At 39.4% G+C, this 21,544-nt stretch overlaps 2 protein-coding genes across 15 annotated transcripts in view; one reads left to right on the top strand and one right to left on the bottom strand.

The window, feature by feature from the left end:
* fbxw10 (F-box and WD repeat domain containing 10) overlaps window positions 1–21,544 on the top strand; it is a 377,757-nt gene that overhangs the window by 44,255 nt on the left and 311,958 nt on the right. The window lies entirely within an intron of this gene.
* Window positions 1–21,544, bottom strand: part of arhgap44a (Rho GTPase activating protein 44a) — a 310,890-nt gene that overhangs the window by 99,431 nt on the left and 189,915 nt on the right. For all 5 annotated transcript variants that reach the window (XM_072242166.1, XM_072242168.1, XM_072242169.1 and 2 more), the window contains exons 3-6: window positions 18,153–18,257; window positions 16,853–16,929; window positions 7,125–7,236; window positions 5,117–5,193 (exon numbers count right to left, since the gene is read on the bottom strand). In XM_072242166.1, the coding sequence (XP_072098267.1) occupies window positions 5,117–5,193; window positions 7,125–7,236; window positions 16,853–16,929; window positions 18,153–18,257 (371 nt within the window). The remainder of the gene's footprint in view (window positions 1–5,116; window positions 5,194–7,124; window positions 7,237–16,852; window positions 16,930–18,152; window positions 18,258–21,544) is intronic.

Raw genomic sequence — 21,544 nt, 5'->3', positions numbered from 1 at the left:
AGGTATGTTCCAATCAAAGGAAGGACAAAGATGGCGAGGTGAGAGAACTTGAATGTCGAGAGAGATGCTGAATTTAGTCAAGAAGAAAAAAAGAAAAGTATGTAAAGCTTAAAAAGAGCACTTGAGGATTATAAAGAAGCCAGAAAAGCACTCAAGAAGGGAATTTAGAAAGTCAAGAGGGGCCATGAAAAGTCCTTGTCAAGTACAATTAAAGAGAATCCCATAGTATTCTATACAAACATCAAGAGCAAGAGGATAATTAGGGAGAGGGTAGGACCACTTTGAGGATAAAGAGGGAGGGAGAACATTTGTTTGGATGCAGAGGATGTGGGTGAGGTTCTTAATGTGTACTTTACATCAGTATTTACCAACGAGAAGGATATGGTGAGTAGGGTGATCCGTGTTTTGTGTATTGAAATGCTAAGGGCTTTCAAGGTAAAGGAGGAGGTAGTGTTGGGTCTCTTAAAGATCATTAAGATGGATATATCCCAGGGCTTGATGGGATATACCCCAGGTTATCAAGAGAGGCAAGAGTAGAGATTGCTGGGGCCTTGACCGATATCTTCATGTCTTCCCTAGACAATGTTGAGGTCCCAGTGGCCAGGCGAGTAGCTAATATTGTTCTATTATTCAAGAAGGGAATTAGGGATAATCCTGGAAACTATACACTGGTGAGTCTCACATCAGTGGTATGGTAGTTACTGGAAAGAAGTCTTAAGGATAGGATTTACGAGCATTTGGAAAACCATGGACTAAGGAGAGCCAGCATGGCTTTGTGTGTGGAAAGTTAAGTCTTACTAACTTGATTTACTTCTTTGACGAGGTGATGAGGGTGATTGATGAAGGTAGAACTGTGGATGTTGTTTACATGGATTTTAGTAAGGCCCATCCAGAAGATTAAAATGCATGGGATCCATGGTGATCTGGCTGTTCGGATTCTGAACTGGTTTGCCCATAGAAGAAAGAGGGTAGTGGTTGAAAGGACTTATTCTAGTAGGTGGTCTGTGATTAGTAATGTTCTGCAGGGATCTGTACAGGGACCTCTGCTGTTTATAAATGACCTGAATAAAATGTAGATGGGAGGTTTAGTACGCTTGCAGATGATCGGAAGATTGGTGGTGTTGTGGATATCATATAAGACTGTTAAAGAATATAACAGGATCAGTTGCAGATATGGGCAAAGAAATGGCAGATGGAGTTTAACCTGGCCAAATGTGAAATGTAGCACATTGGTAGGTCAAATGGGAAGAGACAGTATAGTCCCTGAAAGTGGTGACACAGGTTGATAGGGTGTTTAAGAAGGCATATTGTATGCTTTTCTTTACTAATCAAGGCATTGCATTCAAAAGTCAGTAGGCTATGTTGCAACTTAATAAAATTCAAGTTTGGCTGCTTCTGGATTATTGCACACAGTTCTGGTTGCCTGATTTTAGGAAGGATGCCGAGGCTTTGGAAAGAGTGCAGAAGAGGTTCACCAATTGTCTGGATTAGAGAGCATGTGCTATAATGAGAAGTTGGACAGCTTTGGGTTGTTTTCTCTGGAGTATTGGAGGCTGAGGGAAGATCTAATAGAGGTTTTTAAGATTATGAGAGTCATAGGTGGAGTAGACCAACAATATCTTGTTCCAAGGGTTGAAGTGTCTAATACCAGAGGGCATGCATTTAAGGTATGAGGGATTAGTTTCAAAGGAGAACATTCAAAGTTTCAAAGGGCAACATTTTTACACAGAGATTTGTGAGTGCCTGGAATATGTTGCCTGGGGAGGTGGTGGAGGCAGGTACCTTAGGGGCTTTTAAGAGATGTTTAGATAGGCTCATGAATGTGTGGAATATGGAAAGATATGGACATTGTGTAGGCAGATGTGATTAGTCTAGTTAGCCATTTGATTACCAATTTAATTGGTTGAGTACAACATTGTGGTCCTGTACTGTACAGTTCTATGTTCTAAAATGCCAGTTAGTTCATGGAATACTTTCTGAATGAAGTCTTAAAATACTGGCAAATGGGGAATTGAATGTTATACTGTAATTAAAAGTAAAGAAGAAAGATCAAACTTAGTTCACACATCTTATACAAGAACAATCACGGCTGGCGTTTGACTGAACATTATTCAGAATCGTTTTGTTTATCATTGAGGAAGCATACAGAGATAATCCTGTGCCAGTTACTTTATTAGAAAGCAAATCTTCAATCTATTTGAGAGAATACAAAATCATTTTTTTTCAGCCCAAGGGAGAATATACATCTTTCATAACTTTTTACAGTTCCATTCAAGGGGAAGACCAGAATCACTAAGAATGCTTAGTAACTTTCTCAACCAACAGATGCTTAATTAAACTGATTTATCCCCTATAAACACAAATACTCCATGTACAATACACCAAAAATACTCAAACCAATAACATAGCCAACTAACCTCAACTGCATGCCCAGTATCTCACTTGAATTAGATCTGTATTTAAGTAACATGCAATTTTGTGAACAAATAGAATTAATGTGATTAAAATCTGGAGGGTGGAGGGTTCTCAGCTGATTTGAAGAATTTCTTATAGGAAAAGACTCTGTTCAAATACTGCAAGCAGATTCAAGAGTTCAAGCAGCTAAAACACGGCTAAAGTGGCACCAGATTTTGAGAAAGGAGCCTTCAGGTTAGCATTTAACGTTCTGTAAGTATGCGCTCTGTCCAAAACTATGTGATCTGTCTAAAATAAAATACATTTTGACGCATCCGTAGACTATGATTCATGAGCTCTTAAGCTTCAAAAGGGCTCAGATTTCTCTCCAAGGTTGATCTAAGTTTTCAGATCAATTTAAAGACGGAGAGGAATGCACGGTGATGACATCAGCATTCCACATACTCAAATAGTGCTGCACCAAAACTGTACCAGAAACTTTAAAGGGAAAGAAGGTCCTGGCCTATTCTATCTCATTATTTTGGGGAAAGGTATGTCCACGTTTCCCGATATTAAGTGTACGACAATAGATGCCTACCAAAAATCAGAATATTGGAAGATCACAACAGGTGAAGCAGCATCAGTGCCGACAGAAGATGTAGATGTTTCAGGCTGAGACCCTGCATCAGGATTGCAGCTGCCTACCACGGTTCTTTGCAAAAGTCTTGCTGACCTCTCCCTACCAAGTGTTGCTGTCAGACCTTGATATCTTATCCTTCAGATCCCACCTTTGATATTGTCTGACCCAAGGTCTGCACCTAGAGGTCAGGACTCCAAGGACTTGAATCAGGCACCCATTTTAATAGCATGTAGATGAAAAGTAGATTTAGGCTGCCCTGCATATTCTTCTGCACAAATACAATGGAAGTTTAACTTTGCACTCCAGCATTTTAAGGAGAAAATTGTAACTGTTTACAATTTCACCCACATCCTCCTGATTCCCCCAGAGCTCTGATAAATATGAAAGTTCTGTCCTGCCAGTGCCCAATAACTTCACCTTCTCATCCTCTATCCCTGAATGACTCACTCTGCTTGCTTCTGAATCCTACTGGGCATCAATAAAGTGGCTGCTGGTATTATCCCCAACCTCTCTGTTCTGCTCCAATCCAGGCAGCAGCCATTTGTTCCCACTGTCTTTTAAGTAAATGCCATCTTTCCACCTTGGAAATATCTTTCAAAATGGCTTTGTGTTTTCCCAATGCCCTTTCACATCAATGACCCAGTTTATCTCTTTTTTTTCCACCTTTTCTTGTTATGACCTATTTCAGATGTGTTGATATTTTCCTTTGTTTTCCATCCTGAAATAAAGACAGGGATTGAAATGCTTGGCTTTAACTGGACAACCATCTTACAATGTCCGTCAAACTGAATAACAACACTCTTTCCAATTATTGAACATATCAGGGCTGTTAATGCATCTTCCAAATTTTGGATGATCAGCTCAATTTCAGAATCCTTGCTACACTGGAGCTATACCAGTTACTGCTTCCAGCCAATACCAAACAACCTGCTGGAAGAAGAGAACAGCAGTGCTGAGAAAGGATTCTGAGGTGATTGGTGGACTGAGAAGCTTTACCTTACCAGAATCTAGCGCTGATAGTGCTTTGTGCTCCTGCTTATTTACTTCCAGCAGCTGTTAACCATCTTCACACTCACCTCCCCCACCTTGCTTCATCTGGTATTTCCACCCCTTTTTTAAAATCTCTTTTTTTCTGCCTCCATCTTTCATCTAACTGCCACTGTCTTCCAACTCTACCCCCCTCACCACCCCTGCCTGGCACTACTCACTTTCCTGTCATCTTGTACTCTTCCTAAGTCCACCAATCACCTCAGAAGCCTTTTTCATCTCTCCCCTTTGCCTTTTTATACTGGCCATCTTGATCTTTATTCTCAGGCCTGGTGCAGGGTTTTGACTTGAAATGTCAACAATTCCTTTCCTCCCGCAGAGGTTGCATGACCCGCTGAGTTCTTCCAGCAGATTGTTCGTTGCTCCAGATCTCAACGTCTGCAGTTCCTTACCTCCTGTCCCTCTGGATACTTGCCAGGGAGGTTGTCCAATTGATTGACGGTACCTACAAAAATCTGTCTTTTTCCTCCCCAAAGGTGTTGCAAATGACTTATGAAATTTGTGTAAACTGTATAATATCATCAACTGAAGAGTTGTTATTCTCCTCTCAGCCAGCAGGGGTCATAATGCAATTGGGAGCATTTTGTGTCACTGTTCTGATTTTTGGCAGATACCATTTTGATCTTTACAAAGTTGACAAGTGCACTCAGCAGGCTTGAACAGAATAAACTTCTTGAAGGATGAAACCCAACCTCTGTTTTTTTTTAATAAGACAGTTCAATCCCAGAGATTCATGACTCTCTGGGAAATGAAACGCCACCCGGCCTCAAACCAATTCCTGGCTTAGAACTTGAGACTGTAAGCTCTGGTTCATCCTCATCCAGTGAGTTGTCATGGATGAAAATATGTGAGGGCAGAGTGTGAGCAACAGTCAGAGACAAGAGTCTGAGAAAAATTCAACAATAAAAAAAGGGCAAGTGATTTGTTTTAATTATGTATTAAAATGTTCCACGAAAAAGACAGAGGGCTTTAAGTCTTAAGTAAAATAAATTAATATTGATAGACTTAAGAAAAAAAAGGAACAATCATTTTTACCGTGTTCTAGCTGAGTCCATGTCCAAAACTAATTTTGCTAAATGTTTCCTCTGCTTTTGGATGTTGGGAATGTCCACCTGAAGAGCAGAAAAAATTATCATTTTCTTTCTCTGTTCATTCAAAAAATCCAGCTGCATAGAAATGGGTAACGCACTCTTAATGCTGCAAATTACCAAATTAAAATACACTATGATGATTAGGCCATCACAACATTTAAATTAAATATATAAATAACTTTCAATGAAGGTGCTATTTAATTCTGGAGAATAAGTGTGTTCTGATAAACAGATCATGTTCCTAATAATAACTGGGTGAGAAATTTGTGTTCTCCTAAACATGCAGCATAACTTCAGAGGATGTTCTACGCTATAGAACTGGAGGTAGGAGGGAACAGGATAAAGTCCACTTTAGTGCTGTGGCAGTTGAATAATACATGCAAAAAGTGGGTTATCTCATGAGGACAGACTTGACTTGTATTTCTTGAACCTAGTGGTTGAGATCCTGATGTGTCTCTGCAAGACGAGTGTACAGAACGTGTTTCCTCTTCTGGGAGATTCAAGAATATGGGGTGTCTGTTTAAAAATATGGGGTTCCATATTTAAGACAGAGATTTAAAAAATTCACAAACAGTTGAGTCTTTGGCACTCTCTTCCTCAAACAGTGGTGGAAGAAGAATCTAAATATTATTAAGGCAGAAGTGAACAGAGACTTAATAAGCTGGAGGATGAAAGGTTATGACAAGCGGATGAGAATGTAGATTTGAGTCTACAATTGAAATAGCTATGATCTTATCCAATGGTGCAGAAAGTTGAGGGGCCACGTGCTTACTCCTGCTCTGAGATGTAGTTCCAGTATACTGACAGAGGTGACTGGATGAATGGATACCATGAATAAAAGCAACAATTTGTTCTTGTATAATATCTTACAAAGAACAAAACAATCTCAATTCCCTTTACTCAAGCATATCACACAAATTTTGACACTAAGTTGCATAAGCAGTATTGGTGCAGATAACTAAAACCTTAGTGAAGTAGGTGGGTTTTAGGAATACCATGAAGGAGAAAAGTGAGACAGTTTAGGAAAGAAATTGGAGGACATTTAGGGCCAAGGCGGCTGAAACCAAAGCCAACAATAAAAGGGCAAACACATTTGAGAAAGTGTGATCACCCCAGAGGATATAAAACAGGTGATGCTGACAAAAGGGAAATGTGACAATATGAAGGGCGGTGATAAAAAAGGCAGGGAGTTATAAAATCCAGGTATTACCTAACCAGGTGCCACTGCAGGTCACAAAGTACAGGAGGGACTGGTAACTTAGGGCACTGGAAGCCAGGTGTGGTTGACCTCAGGTTTATGGGGAATATGAGGGTAAGAGTGAGGATGAAAAGCAGAAAGGATAACAAAAGTGTCACTGAAAGTTTCAGCAGCAGACCAAGTGTGTGTCATTGAATGATGCTCTTTAAGTGAGAACAGCTGTACTTACTGATAGCCTGGATGTGTGGACTGTAATTCATTCTAGCCTTCAAAATGGTGGCAAGATTGCCAAAACCCTTGTTTAGATTCAATGAAGTGCCAGGATAAGGGAAGGAATCAGTAAGTGGATACAGTATAGAGTCAGGAAATTAAGCTTGCAATGAGAGCCAAAGGCACTGGCTTCAGCTTTCCCAATACTTAGCTCGAGAAAATTTCTAATGATCTAGTACTGCCAACTGGGAGACAGTGGTGTGGGTAAAGCTATTTCTGGGGTTCAGGAAGTACCTGCTAAATAAATGGGATGAAAGGTAGACTCTCAAAGTAGAGCTGGTTAAAAAACAAACCTTTGGTTAGTGAATTTACTCTATGTATTGCAGTTTTATTTCAGGCTGGTTAAAAAACAAACCATGGCAGGTGATCCTTTGGTTAGTGAATTTACTCAATGTATTGCAGTTTTACTTCAGGCTTTAAGCATTTAATATTTTTCAGAGAAAGAGCTTCTGGCCCTCCATGAAAATCACAAAGAATTTCTTACCTCAGCCAACACAAATAATGGCTCTATCACATCCCTTTCTATCTGCAGCTCAAACAGGATGAGTTCTTGGGCTAGCCTATCCTCTGTGTCACCACACATCTTCAGCATCTTCCTGCACAATAAAAGGACAGAAACAATTTACGTGCAACTTTCATAAACAGTTAACCACTAAATAAACCATGTAATGATGAAATATGTTCTTCTCTTACTCTCCATTTATTTTTAGCTTCAGAGAAAAAAAACAGGAATTCCAATTACATATTTGCAACCTTCCAGAAACAACAAACACATTTTGTAGATGTCTATACTTTCTTTGTATAAAGAGAGCCAGAGGGTAATTTAGGAGAATTTTGGATAGTCTTTTTTTAACCAAATACTGGTGCAACATTTTGCATCAATCAAGAAGAACAACTATTGATAGTGCACTTAATTGACAACTGATATGTTATTTATATAACAAAGTAACATCCACAGTGGCCTTTCACCCCAACAGATAATCTATAGGTGCTCTGTTACACACACCAGTTTTAGCCCTGTGGGGATATATATCGAATTGCAGGATATTTGACACAAGGTATCAGCATCTCTTCCTTATTACGATGCTTCCTACTGTGGCCTAATCATTTGAACATATTAAACTGTACAATCCCAATTAAAAAAGACTCAGACAGTGATAACCGAATGTGATATTGATTTTGGAAAACATTTTGACTTTGATACTCATAACCAAACCATAAGACATGAGATCATTGAGCCTCCATGAAACTTGTACTGCAATTATGCTTCCATTTGCAACCAGTTTGATTCTGCTGGCAGAAAGGGATTCAGTGCTTGTCCACCCCAGCAAGATCAAATTAATTATTCGATTACTATGACACCAGAGTGATACAACAGCTGGTGCTGCTGCTGTACAGCTCCAGTGACCCGAGTTTGGCTGTTGTCTGTACGGAGCTTGCACGCTCACTGTAAGTGTGTGGATTTCCCCTGGTTGCTCAAGTTTCCTTCCAGATCCCAAGGATGTGCTGGTAGATTAATTGGCTGCTGTAAATTGCCACTAGCGTGGTGAGTGGCAGGAAAATTGCAGTGAAATTTGGGTATGCTAAAGAAAATGGGTTACAAGGAAATACAGTATACAGAGGGCAGCACTGATGAGAATTTTCTGTTGCAATAAGTTAATGAATTGAACAGCCTCTTACAATGTCACAATAAAATATGAACTAATGTATTTTTTTGCTGTTTACTATGTGTACATTGGCTGTTATTTTATTACATAAATAGTTGTAAAGATGATTCCAAAAAAAAGGAAAATGCTTGACTACAACTTGACGACTTGATAAGTTGCTACATCAATGCTAATATCGTTCTTCTTTTGTTGAGAAATGGGGCTGCCAAAGCATTCTTCTGGGAAAGTTTATAATTTTAAGAGAAACTTGTTTCTTGTGCTTCAAACATCATCTTAATCTAGATCTTCACAGCAGATTGTGGCATTGTCAAAAAATATTTCTCATTCTCTATATTTCTTTTATAATTAACAGAAAATACCCAATGCAAACTAATGAACAGGGCTTGACTAGAAGATGATTTTAATGTACAGTTCTCCTTAAGTATACTGTACACCATTAAAACATATAGGCTTTCAGTGTCATGAAAATAAGTCCTTCAAGCAAGGCCACAGCTGCAAAGACTAACATTACTTTACTCTTGACTTCACACTCAGAATAAATCATCCAGCTTTATTCAAAGCTGGACTGTGGATACTGTATTCAGCTACACCATGTTGCATAGTCTGGCCAAAACTAACAAAAATGCATCATTCTGGGTGGATCCTGTTGAAATTTGGCTTTGAAACAATGCTCTGGCTTTAGGTTTAACTACCAAATTTAATGTTAGATGACTCAACCCAAAATTAATTTTGAAGCTATCAGTTTTGGAATTTTACTTAAGATGTTATGCATTACATGCATAAGACTGTTGTTTGTACAGAGGGACCACACACCAGTATACTAAATTTCAAAGTATTTTTTCAGTGCTAAGTGGAGCCATGATACACTAAAGTTGTTAAATAAAACTGCTCGCCTTGAGTTTCATTCTACTTGATGGTCTTGTAGATCACTTGACAAGTTGTTAATATCATTTGTGCAGTGCTAAGCTTAAATTGCTTCTGTGGGAAGATTTCATACCAGTGTCTGAAAATCACAAGGGCAAATTAGCTACAGTGTAATAGATAGCGGAATAACAAGGCTTTTAAAAGTACTCTGCATGAACATTAGCTGATCAATTCAGTATTACCCTTCTCAATTGATCTACATGGAACATTGTTGCAGGAAAGCAGCATCCATCACCAAGTACATGCTCTCTTCTCACTGCTGCCATCAGGAAGAAGATACAGGAACCTCAGGACTCACGTCACCAGGATTAGGAACAGTTACTACCCCTGAACCATCAGGTTCTTGAACCAAAGGGGATAACTTCACTTGCCCCATCACTGACATATTTCCACAACCAATAAATTGATTTTCAAGCTCTCTTCATCTCATGTTCTTGATATTTATTGTTTATTTATTTACATTATTGTTTCTTCTTTTTGCATTCTTGTCTTCTGCACTCTGCTTGAATGCCTTAGTTGGGTGGTCTTTCATTGATTCTGTTATGGTTATTATTCTATAGATTTGTTGAGTATGCCCACAAGAAAGTGAATTTCAGGGTTGTATACGGGAAAATATGTATTTTGATACAGTAATAACATTTACTTTGAATTTTGGTCATAAGGAAGGAGGTTGACCCTAGTGGACTAAAGTTTCACCACTTCATCCACAAATAACAGGACTTGAAACTGCTGCGTAATGAGGTGTAAGTTCAGGACCTTCCAAGCAAAGGCTGGGTACTGATATTTTGCTCAGGACTGACTGGCACATGGAAAATTAAGGCTAAAATATCAAGGCAGAAGAGCAAGACCACGTTGTTCTGTTTAGTGGAATGAAACCAAAATTGCAAAAAAAAAAGTTTATGCATGGATACAAGGATGATTAACTGAGCTAAAATTTTAATCAGGGACCTACATCCCAATTTGTATATGTTTTTCATTGTACATAACCAAGGGAAAAGCAAATGGGAAATAGAGTGCCAACACGTTAGGACTAGAATGAAGGCCCACGTGCATGTTAAACAGCAAAAACAACTTGCTAGGTAAGCCCACAGCTTATTGATCTGATCAAGTACAGTATGAATGGCTAAATTGTTATTGGGAGGAGTTAATTCAATGAATGCCATCTTGGTGGAGCTCAATGTAAGCAATTATAATCAGCTTCAGCTAAAATGGTCAACTGGATGGTCCACTTTAATTTCCTCCATAGACCTCCACTTTCATAGAAGCCTACCTTCAACCAATTTGATCCACATCATGTGGCAAAGAAGCTGCTGAATGTGTTGAATACAACAAAGACTATGGACAATAGTTGCTACAAAAGCAGCTGACCTTTAGCCAAATTCTCTGTACAGATGCATGACTGTCAAACAATAAATAAAATGGCCTGGATTTCCCTCTCCAGAAGTTGTGCTGATAAAGTTGAGAGGCCTTTAATGCAATTCTGAGTTTATCTGCATTAACAATCATATTGTGATGAAATTCTGGAAAATGCAGGTGAATTCTTCATCTTCAGAAACTCCCAGTCAAAGGTGTGTTCAGCTGCCAAGCTGAATCATACGGAATTGGCTATACTCTACTTCCATGGCTGCTCACAGCAACATGGTCCCCCACTGACAGCAGATGAATGCAGATATTACAAGAGCCAAGGAAATGCATGTGTAGAAAACATCATTAGTCTCCTGAAGGTGAGTTTTTAATTTGCTGCCTGCATTAATCCAACAAATGCCAAGCAGATCAGAAGGCTTTAGTGACACTTAGAGCACACTGAGCAACCTAGCCAAAAGATGACATGCATTCTGAGGCCATGAAGCACAGCCTAGAGAGCAACAGGAAAAGAGGAACAGGAAGAATAAAACTACTAGGGGATGTGGTTCTTCTCAGCGTCCATCCTCATCTCCCAGCTGAGTGGGGAACAATGGCACCGGCCACGTGGTTTTCGAGGGTATCCCTGATAAACAGACAGTTGTTGTAAGGAGCCTGTAATATCAAAGATCTCAATGCAAACTATGTAGTCTTCTGCACACACCAATCACTTCCATCATTTAGTACAATAATCAGACCAGGAGCCCAGATGACACTTAATCTTCCCTCGGACCCTGCTTTGCACATCCACTTTACTGAACATGACACACAGATAAATGTATCACTAATAAATGTGTGCTGCAACATCTCCATGCTCCCTGCTGAGCGGTGCCTTGTTAACTCTGATCACTGCGCAAGATATACTTTTCTTGGAGGATCTTCATTTTGCAGGTATAAACAGTGGTCAAGAGCTTGAACACTTTGGGCAGTTACTCCCACATCAATGGACAGTACTCAACATACATCTGAGAGTAGTACACATAGAAGTAAAGGAATGGGGTATCAATGACTGGGTAGATGTAGGAGGTGATATATATATACATACACACACACACATATACGTGTGTATGTGTGTACACATATTTGCATCTGTATATATGTAAGTGAACAATTCACCTTGACATGTCCCAAAATAGTTTTACAGCAAAATATTCTTATATGTGTATTCTCACTCCAAATACTGGCTGTACATTTCACTGCTGCAGGTTCCTCTAATGGTGGCACAGGTGAGTCTCCTGCACACCCAGCACCCCTGCAAACACATCAGGCATCTTGAGGAACAAACAATCTGCTGTTTTGGCTTGGGATTCACCAGGAGGTTTACTTGGCTCCGGGTCTCAAAGAAAAAATTCCAAGGGACAGGATTAATGTTCACTTGGAAAGGCAGGGACTAATTAGAGATAGTCAGCATGGATTTTCATGGGCAAATCATATCTGACCAATCTGACTGAAAGTTTTGTAGAGGCAACAAAATGTAAGAGGGCAGTGTAGTTAATGTGGCTTACATGAGCTTCAATAAGACTTTTGATAATGTCCCACATGGAGACTGGTCCAAAAGGTGCGGGCCCATGGGATCCAGATCAAATTTGCTTAAGATGTAGTGCACTACATGCTTGAGACTGCTGTTTGGACAGTGGAACCACACACATAGAAACATAGAAAATAGGTGCAGGAGTAGGCCATTCGGCCCTTCGAGCCTGCACCGCCATTCAGTATGATCATGGCTGATCATCCAACTCAGAACCCTGTACCTGCCTTCTCTCCATACCCCCTGATCCCTTTAGCCACAAGGGCCTTATCTAACTCCCTCTTAAATATAGCCAATGAACTGGCCTCAACTGTTTCCTGTGGCAGAGAATTCCACAGGTTCACCACTCTCTGTGTGAAGAAGTTTTTCCTAATCTCGGTCCTAAAAGACTTCCCCTTTATCCTCAAACTGTGACCCCTCGTTCTGGACTTCCTCAACATTGGGAACAATCTTCCTGCATCTAGCCTGTCCAATCCCTTTAGGATTTTATACTTTTCAATAAGATCCCCCCTCAATCTTCAAAATTCCAATGAGTATAAGCCTAGTCGATCCAGTCTTTCATCATATGAAAGTCCTGCCATCCCAGGAATCAATCTGGTGAACCTTCTTTGTACTCCCTCTATGGCAAGAATGTCTTTCCTCAGATTAGGGGACCAAAACTGCACTCAATACTCCAGGTGTGGTCTCACCAAGGCCTTGTACAACTGCAGTAGTACCTCCCTGCTCCTGTACTCAAATCCTCTCGCTATAAATGCCAGCATACCATTCGCCTTTTTCACCGCCTGCTGTACCTGCATGCCCACTTTCAATGACTGGTGTATAATGACACCCAGGTCTCATTGCACCTCCCCTTTTCCTAAGCGGCCACCATTCAGAAAATAATCTGTTTTCCTGTTTTTGCCACCAAAGTGGATAACCACACATTTATCCACATTAAATTGCATCTGCCATGAATTTGCCCACTCACCTAACCTATCCAAGTCACCCTGCATCCTCTTAGCGTCCTCCTCACAGCTAACACTGCTGCCCAGCTTCGTGTCATCCGCAAACTTGGAGATGCTGCATTTAATTCCCTCATCTAAGTCATTAATATATATTGTAAACAACTGGGGTCCCAGCACTGAGCCTTGTGGTACCCCACTAGTCACTGCCTGCCATTCTGAAAAGGTCCCGTTTATTCCCACTCTTTGCTTCCTGTCTGCCAACTAATTCTCTATCCACATCAGTACCTTACCCGCATATCGTGTGCTTTAAGTTTGCACACTAATCTCCTGTGTGGGACCTTGTCAAAAGCCTTTTGAAAATCCAAATATACCACATCCACTGGTTCTCCCCTATCCACTCTACTAGTTACATCCTCAAAAAATTCTATGAGATTTGTCAGACATGATTTTCCTTTCACAAATCCGTGCTGACTTTGTCCGATGATTTCACCACTTTCCAAATGTGCTGTTATCACATCTTTGATAACTGACTCTAGCATTTTCCCCACCACCGATGTCAGGCTTACCGGTCTATAATTCCCTGGTTTCTCTCTCCCTCCTTTTTTAAAAAGCGGGGTTACATTAGCCACCCTCCAATCCTCAGGAACTAGTCCAGAATGTAAAGAGTTTTGAAAAATTATCACTAATGCATCCACTATTTCTTGGGCTACTTCCTTAAGCACTCTGGAATGCAGACCATCTGGCCCTGGGGATTTATCTGCCTTTAAATACTTTGGATACTGGCGTGTTTAGTTAAGGGCTCTGAATACACGGACAGGGAGATTATGTTCTATAAAACATTGGTCAGGCCTCAGCTGGAGTATCGCATGTGGAAGCTTTAAGGGAAAGGTGTGGTAGCATTGGAGAGAGTGAAGAGGAGATTCATCAGGCTGTTGCCTGAGATGGAAAGTTTCAGTCATGAGAAGAGACTGGAAAGGCTTGGTCAATATTTCTTGGAGGAGAGGAAGGTAAGATGGGACCTGATTGAGGTTTATAAGATTTATGAGGGATACAGATTGGGTAGACTACATTAAACTCCTCCCCTTATCAGGCATGAATAAAACTACTGAACATAGATTTAGAGGGGATACGAGGGGAATCTTTTCACCCAGAAAGTGGTGACTACCTGGAATGCACTGTTGGAGAGAGTGGCAGAAGCAGAGTTACTGACAGCATACAAGAAGTGCTTCAATTAACATTTCAGTTGCCTAGGCATGGAAGGCTAAGGGTCAGGTGGTGGAAGGTGGAACATGGATTGGTGCCATTAGTTGGCATGGATATGGTGGGCCAATCGCCTTTTTCCATGCTACATGGTTCTATGAAAAACGTATCCTTGGCCTAACTATTGACAACAGTATCTGCCCATGGTCATTGCCAAAAGCTGCTCAGTAGAATTCAGTTAGAACACTCCACTGACAAGAGATGTAGCTAGCTCAAAGGAACATGACAATGGTTGTTTGAGGCCAATCATCTAACCTAAGACATTACTATGAAAGTTCTTCAGGACAGCGTCCTTAGCATAATATTAGCTAATTCATCAAAGACACACTCTATATTTTAAGGCTTGTAGTGAGACTCTTCATTATTATTCAATTATTTTTGTAACTCTTCAAATAATGAAGAAATCTATCACAAGAGACAAAAAAGTCATAATCCAGAATTGGTGGACAACTGACCAGTCAAATACAAGCTACCGAATGATCATCTCCAGCAAGAGAGAATCTGAACACTCCTACACACTTTCAGCCGAAATACCTTCACTAAGAATCTCATCATATTCATCTTCACCACTGGACAGAAATTTAATAGATATTCATCAATTCACTTTATTTTCCATCAGGAACTTTGTGCAGTGGTAAGGACAAAATCACAAAACTTAAGATACACAACACTGCATATAGTTAAACACAATATAAAATACTCACCAGAGATAATAAATATGAAAAATTAATGCATGTAATTTAAAATACAAATACACATAATAAAACTGACTGTTTTTACTGTCAAAGGTGCGATGCATACTCTATATTCAAAATTGGGTGTTGAGGAAGCGAATGGAAGAAGGCACAATTGAAGTTACTGAAGCACTATTCCATGAAAGACTCGCTAAAGCCTTATAACATCTACCAGAAATAAACCAAGAACATGATGGAATATTCTCTATGTGTTAGGATATCCAGCTCAAGGCCAGTTCCTTTTAGGGTGAATCCACCCACTTCTGCAGTAGGCTATACTCCACCTTAAATATTCACAGTTTCCACTACCAGTCACCAGGGTTGCACCATCTAAAACAACATGCATTACAATGGCTACTAAAGCTACTACAAAACTAGTGATAATACGGGAACACTTCCACTTCCACATTGCTCTTCAAATCACACAAAGTTCCAATGAACACCTGCACACACGAACACCTGCTTTTTTTTACAGGATCTGGGAATTGACCGCATTTATTCTTCACCTTTATTGTCCTTAAGAGAGTGGTAGTGGGACACTCCTTGAACTACAGTGGTTTTTCTTGTGAAGGTATTTGTATAATGCTGTTCCCTAGGAAGTTTCATTTCCCTGCTTTAACATGGCTTTTATGTTACATCTGAATAGCTTGAAAGGCAAAAGCACAGGGTAGCCAACTTGGTAGACCATATCAAATTGAGTGGCCTTGGTAGGCCATGGCTGTTATGCTACATCTGACTGGCTTGGTAGGCCAAATCACAGGATAGCCAACTATACAATTGGAGTCATATATAGTAAGAGCCAAATTATATTGTGGGAATGTTGGATCTCTTTCCTTATCAGTGATCCAAATGGATATTTACAGAAATAGAGTCCATTTCATGGTCACCATTACTAATACTACTTTTTCTTTAAATCTGGAATATTAACTGAATTTGCATGCAGCTGTCATGGTGATTCTTGAACCTTTTAATCCGTGCTTATTAATTTTGGGCTCTGGGCAACTCATGCCTGATACTGACTATGTAATATCATGTGGGAGAACCTTCATATCAGACACCACAGATGATGAGATGATGACTTTTCACCACCTACACAAGGGCAATTATGGATGGGCATTAAAATATGACTACACATCCACATCCTGTGCATAAATTTCTAAAACAAACTTAACAGGAGAAGTATCCCAATTAATTAAATAATTTGTTTTGACAAAATTTTGCTAAAAATTAGAAATTAATGGAGCAGTGAGAAGTAATTTTGAAGTTTAACAGGTATCTATTACATAATGCTGTCACAAATAAAAGATGACATGACAATTTGGCTCTTCAGCCCCTTCAACTTACTCATCCTACAATTCTGTTATATAATTTAATCAGATCATATCTCAATATTTTCTACTCAGAATCCTCCAGTTACATGTACTGCTGAACCACTATTCGATCAACTTAACAGATGCATATTTAAGTTGAAGCAAGTGTTAACCGTTTTAGCTTCAATATACCTACAATTTCAGTGAGTATTATCACTACTATTCACTGAACATTGCCCATAAAAATAAAAATGATTTAAAAAATCAGTTATGAGACAACCTGGCCACTCGATATTTCCAATACTGAACACACAGATTGATGACCAATGCCTCTTTACTTTTATCATCAGTTAATTGGTGCGTTCCACAGGATTAACCATGTGAAAGAAATTATATCAGTTATATAGAATCTACAGTGTCAAATACAGTATTTTAAAGCCTTACCCTAGCAAGGAGTCTTCACCCAGGATAGCGGAGCCTTCTACTAAACACTGTGCTAATGTTGTTAACGGTAACTTTTTCTGTTGGTACAATCAATATGATTCACAGTTAGTTATTAGTTATAATTACGACGAAAGCAAGAAAAACAAAGGCAGCACTGATTCCCCATATCACTCACAAAGGAGGATTATATTTTTTCTAATCGCAAGGTGTAATTCTGTTAGGGGAAGTAAATCTTCCCCGGATTACTCTTTCTGAATTTACAAGAACTGCATTAAAAGAAATCTTCCATTATTTGATCTTTAACTAATTGACATTAAAATAACTTTTAAACATTATAATTAATTGCATACAGTATTTCAGTAAGATGTCAATTCTAAATGAAAACAGAAATATTGGAGCTGCTGGAAAAGGCGATAAACAGAAATGCACTCATCATCCATAGGGTCACTATGAGTCAACATTTCAGGAGAGGAAACTTCTTCCAAAATGTGATTTGCAGGTTCTTCAGACTGATACTCATTGCCATATGGAATAAAGTTCTATGGCAGCACGAGAATTTTTCAGTTTAAGTTCTTCTCAGTTCAGTTTAAGTGGTTTTCAGATCAGCTACTCATTGGTCATGGGTCCCAATAAGGACATAAAAACATAAGAGATAAAAGTAGAAGATGGTAACTTGTTCATGTTTGTCTGTTCAATAAAATCATGGCTGAACTTTCATTTCAGTGTTACTTCACCCCTTGTTTCTTGATTCCCTTACTATCTGAAAATGTAATGACTGCTGCCTTCAATAAAAGATGGCGTATAATGCCCACCCCACTCAGTGATGGCAAAAGTTACTTCCACCAGATGACCAAAACATGCCTCTGAAAGAGGACTGTAATTGACAAGCATGCCTCCCACTTGAGAAAACAATGTGCATTCACATGATGCAGCAATACTCAATGATATCGAAGAAACGAGGGAAATTTTACCAAAGACACAAGAAATTCTGCAATGCTGAAAATCCAGAGTAAAACACACAAAATGCTGAAGAAACTCAGCAGCTCAGTCAACATCTACGGAAAGGGATAAAGAGTCGATGTTTCGATCCACAATCCTTCATCATAATTTTTTATTCCTTTCCATAGATGCTGCCCAACCTGCTGAGTTTCTCCAGCATTTTGTATGTGTTACACTAAAGTTTATCAGAGACTTTGAGTATGAAACCAGAAATTCCATATTGCATCTGACATCTATTAACAGATAACTTCTCAAATGTTGGCTCAAGCATGCAGTGGACAATAATTAGTAAAAAACGTACGGATCGTTTGTCGGCGTCCACACCTTGTTGTCCTTGGAGACATGCTGTAAGCTTTTTATGAGTGCTGTGAGACACTTGTTTTACCAGCTCCAATCGTTTCTCTACCTATTTAAATGAAAAGGTATGCACAGCAATGAATAAAACTAATATCACTTGTGAACACAAGAACCTTAAAATACAAAACAATTTCTAATTTTGTGCAAGTTTCATGCTAACCAGTACATTAAATTAATTTTTTTTAATTTTATTCGAGGATATGATAATGTCCTCTTCAAAATAAATTTGGTAGTATTTACTTACATTTAGCCTACTTTCACAACCCAAGTATTCTAAGGCTTGTCAAGGTTATTTTCTACGGTAAGGACAATCAGATTCTGCAATGTGAGCATGTGAACCCTGCAGCAAGGGTCTCAAGTATCATTTACCTTTTCTAACCACAATAATGACATGATCTAAAATAGCTCACCAGGAATGATGGAGCTCCTAGACATCATAGACAGTATTCTGTCTTCATGACCGAAAGGACTTAACTAAAGCTACTATTAACTCTTGATTGTCCAGGATCAAGACTTAATGCAAAGCGCATTAAAACATGTAAAAAGGCATCACTTATCATATTATTATGCTAGATTGTTTGAGCATTGTTTTACAATGGTATTTTTTCCCTGTTCTCAAGGACTCCGCGATGGTTTCCAATGGTCAAAACTCTGTATTCACTCATGGACATAATGTTTCCATTTGACTTCTATTTCCAAAGGTCTACAAATGAGAACAGTTAGCTACTGAATTGTAAATGAGCTTCGGTGGGCTTGGAAGATTCAGTTTTAATATATGCTTTGTAGGTAAAGGTCTATTACTGTAGTCATGCTATAGCTAATGCACTAGCATTCTTACTGCGCCCCCCCAGAGGTTTCAATAGTTAGCTTTTAAACCTGGCAACATGGGCTTTTTGAACCTAAGGAATCATCTTTGAAAGTTTGCATGTTTAACCCACAAGCCAGTCAATCAGTTGCTGTTGAATCAATTGCACTCATAATGCTGAGCATTTACTGTTGCCATTTAACAACAGCTACAGCAGAAGCTGTGGAGTGCAAATTTGGTCCCTGTGCGCAACAATTAGAAGCAGGGGGGAAGTGACTGTAAGACTGGGGGGGGGGCATGTCCTCTAAGAAAAATTGGTCCATATTATCTGTCAATGGGAGAATGCTGAAAGCTATTATCAAAAATGTTGAAGCAAATCCTTTATTAAAAAATCTGAAGGTAATCAGACAAAGCCAAACTAGTTCTGTGAAAGGCAAATGATATTTGACCAATTGATTGGAATTCTCTGAAGGAGTAATATGTGTGCTGTGGATTAAGGGTAATCAGTTCTTCACTTGGATTTCTAGAGGGCATTTATTGAAGTGCTTCAATAAAGGTGATTGTTGGAACATAAATATTCATGGTATAAGAGGTAAACTATCATTAGTCTACAAGATTGGCCACCTGACATGAAAGGGAGAATAGGAACAAGTAATAGTGGACACAAGAGACTCTGCAGATGCTGGAAATCCAGAGCTATCACACAAAATGCTGGAGAAACTCAGCAGATCCGACAACATCTATGGAAATGAATAAACAATTGACATTTTGGTCCGAGGTTCTTCATCAGGAATAAGTAAGTATATTTCTGATTGGCAAGATGTAAAAGTGTGGTGTGCTGAAGCTTCAATTTTTTTTAAACCACTGAGCTAAATATTAGCGGGTGCCATGGTAGCGTAGCAGCTCATGTGGCGCTATTACAGTTCAGGGTGTCAGAGTTCAGAGTTCAATTCCGGCACTGTCTGCAAGTTTGTATGTTCTCCCCATCACTGCATTGGTTTCCTCCAGGTGCTCTGATTTCCTCTGACAATTTAAAGACGTACCAGTTAGTAGGTTAATTGGTCATTGTAAATTGTTCTGTGATTAGGGTAGTGTTGACTAAGTGGGTTGCTGGGCAGCGGGGCTTGTTGTGTTGGAAGGACCTGTTCCATGCTGTATCTCTAAATAAGTAATTAGACAGAAAGGACAATTGCCAGATCTGCTGATGGCACAAAAAGAGGTAGAAAAGTTTATAGTGAATAGGAAATAGTGTAAAGTCTATAAAAGGGCAGATATAGGTTAAGTGAGCAGACGAAGATTTGGCAAATGGGTTTTAATGCGGGAAATGTGAAATAGTCTTTTCTGGCAGAGAAAATAACATGAAAAACAAACATTTGGTTGAAAGATTGCAGAGCTCTGGGATGTAGAGTCATCTGGGCACCTTAGTGCATGATGCACAAGAGACTAGTGTTCAGGATCAGTAAATAACCAGGAAATCTAAGGTAGGTGCTTATATATTGTTAGGGCTTTGTTTCGAAATCACAAGTGTGACGGGATTCTGAATTGTCCCTATGAACTGTGCTTTTAAAAAGAGAGAGAGAGTTGTTCAACACAAGCACCTTGTTTTTAAGAGAGAGAGAGAGAGGCGAAGACTACTTTGAGATGGTGTTATGGTTACTCGGCAGCATGTTTACACTTTTGCAAGGACACTGGCAGCTTCTAAGTTCCTACAGAGAGAGAGGGGAGGAGCTACTTGATGGACAGCTGGTGTTCAGCACAACAGTATTCAAACCAGCGTAATTGCTTGTTTCATGGGACATGCAGACGCACTAGGGTGTGGTGAAGTTACCACCATCCTGTTCAGGTGCCCACGAGTATGGGACTGAGAATCGATTCTGAGGGATCGATCTGTGATTATTAGTGCATGAAAGAGCGACCTTGTGAAGTCTACTACTGTACCCAACCCTCGCCTGGGTTGGTAGACTATCACTCTAAGACAGTGCTCTTAAGTTGGTCAAGTTTGGCTAACTTGGAAGTTTCAGAAGTCAACAGGAAGATCGACGGCATCAGCTCACCTGAAGAACTAAACACCTCTCTCTCTCCATCACTACTCAACTCAATACCATGAACTGAACTGAACTGAACTTTGCTCATCACCGTAAGACTGTATTCATTTACCCCTAGGCTTGAAGAAGCTTGGTTTTTTATATTTCCACACATATACATATAATCTTTGGTAACCTGTTTGATATGTCTGAATTTATATTACTGTATTGCGTAGTTACTAATAAATCGTATTAGCTAATATCAATACCAGACTCCAAAACTGTTTTCCATTTCTGCTGGTTCTTTAACCCATCACGGGGTACGTGACACAAGTAAACATTATATCAATAGATATCAAATAAAATTTGAAATGTATAGGAAATGGAATTCAGTCCTGATGATGGGTCTCCGCCCGAAACATCGTCTGTTTACTTTTTTCCATTGGTGCTCACTGGCCTGCTGAGTTCCTCCAGCATTTTGTGTTTGTTACTTTGATTTCCAGCATC

The sequence above is a fragment of the Mobula birostris genome, chromosome 24 (genome assembly GCF_030028105.1).
Source record: "Mobula birostris isolate sMobBir1 chromosome 24, sMobBir1.hap1, whole genome shotgun sequence".
Taxonomy (NCBI): Eukaryota; Metazoa; Chordata; class Chondrichthyes; order Myliobatiformes; family Myliobatidae; genus Mobula; species Mobula birostris.
The sequence above is the reverse complement of the archived record's forward strand: the minus strand, read 5'-3'. Positions and strand labels throughout refer to the sequence as shown.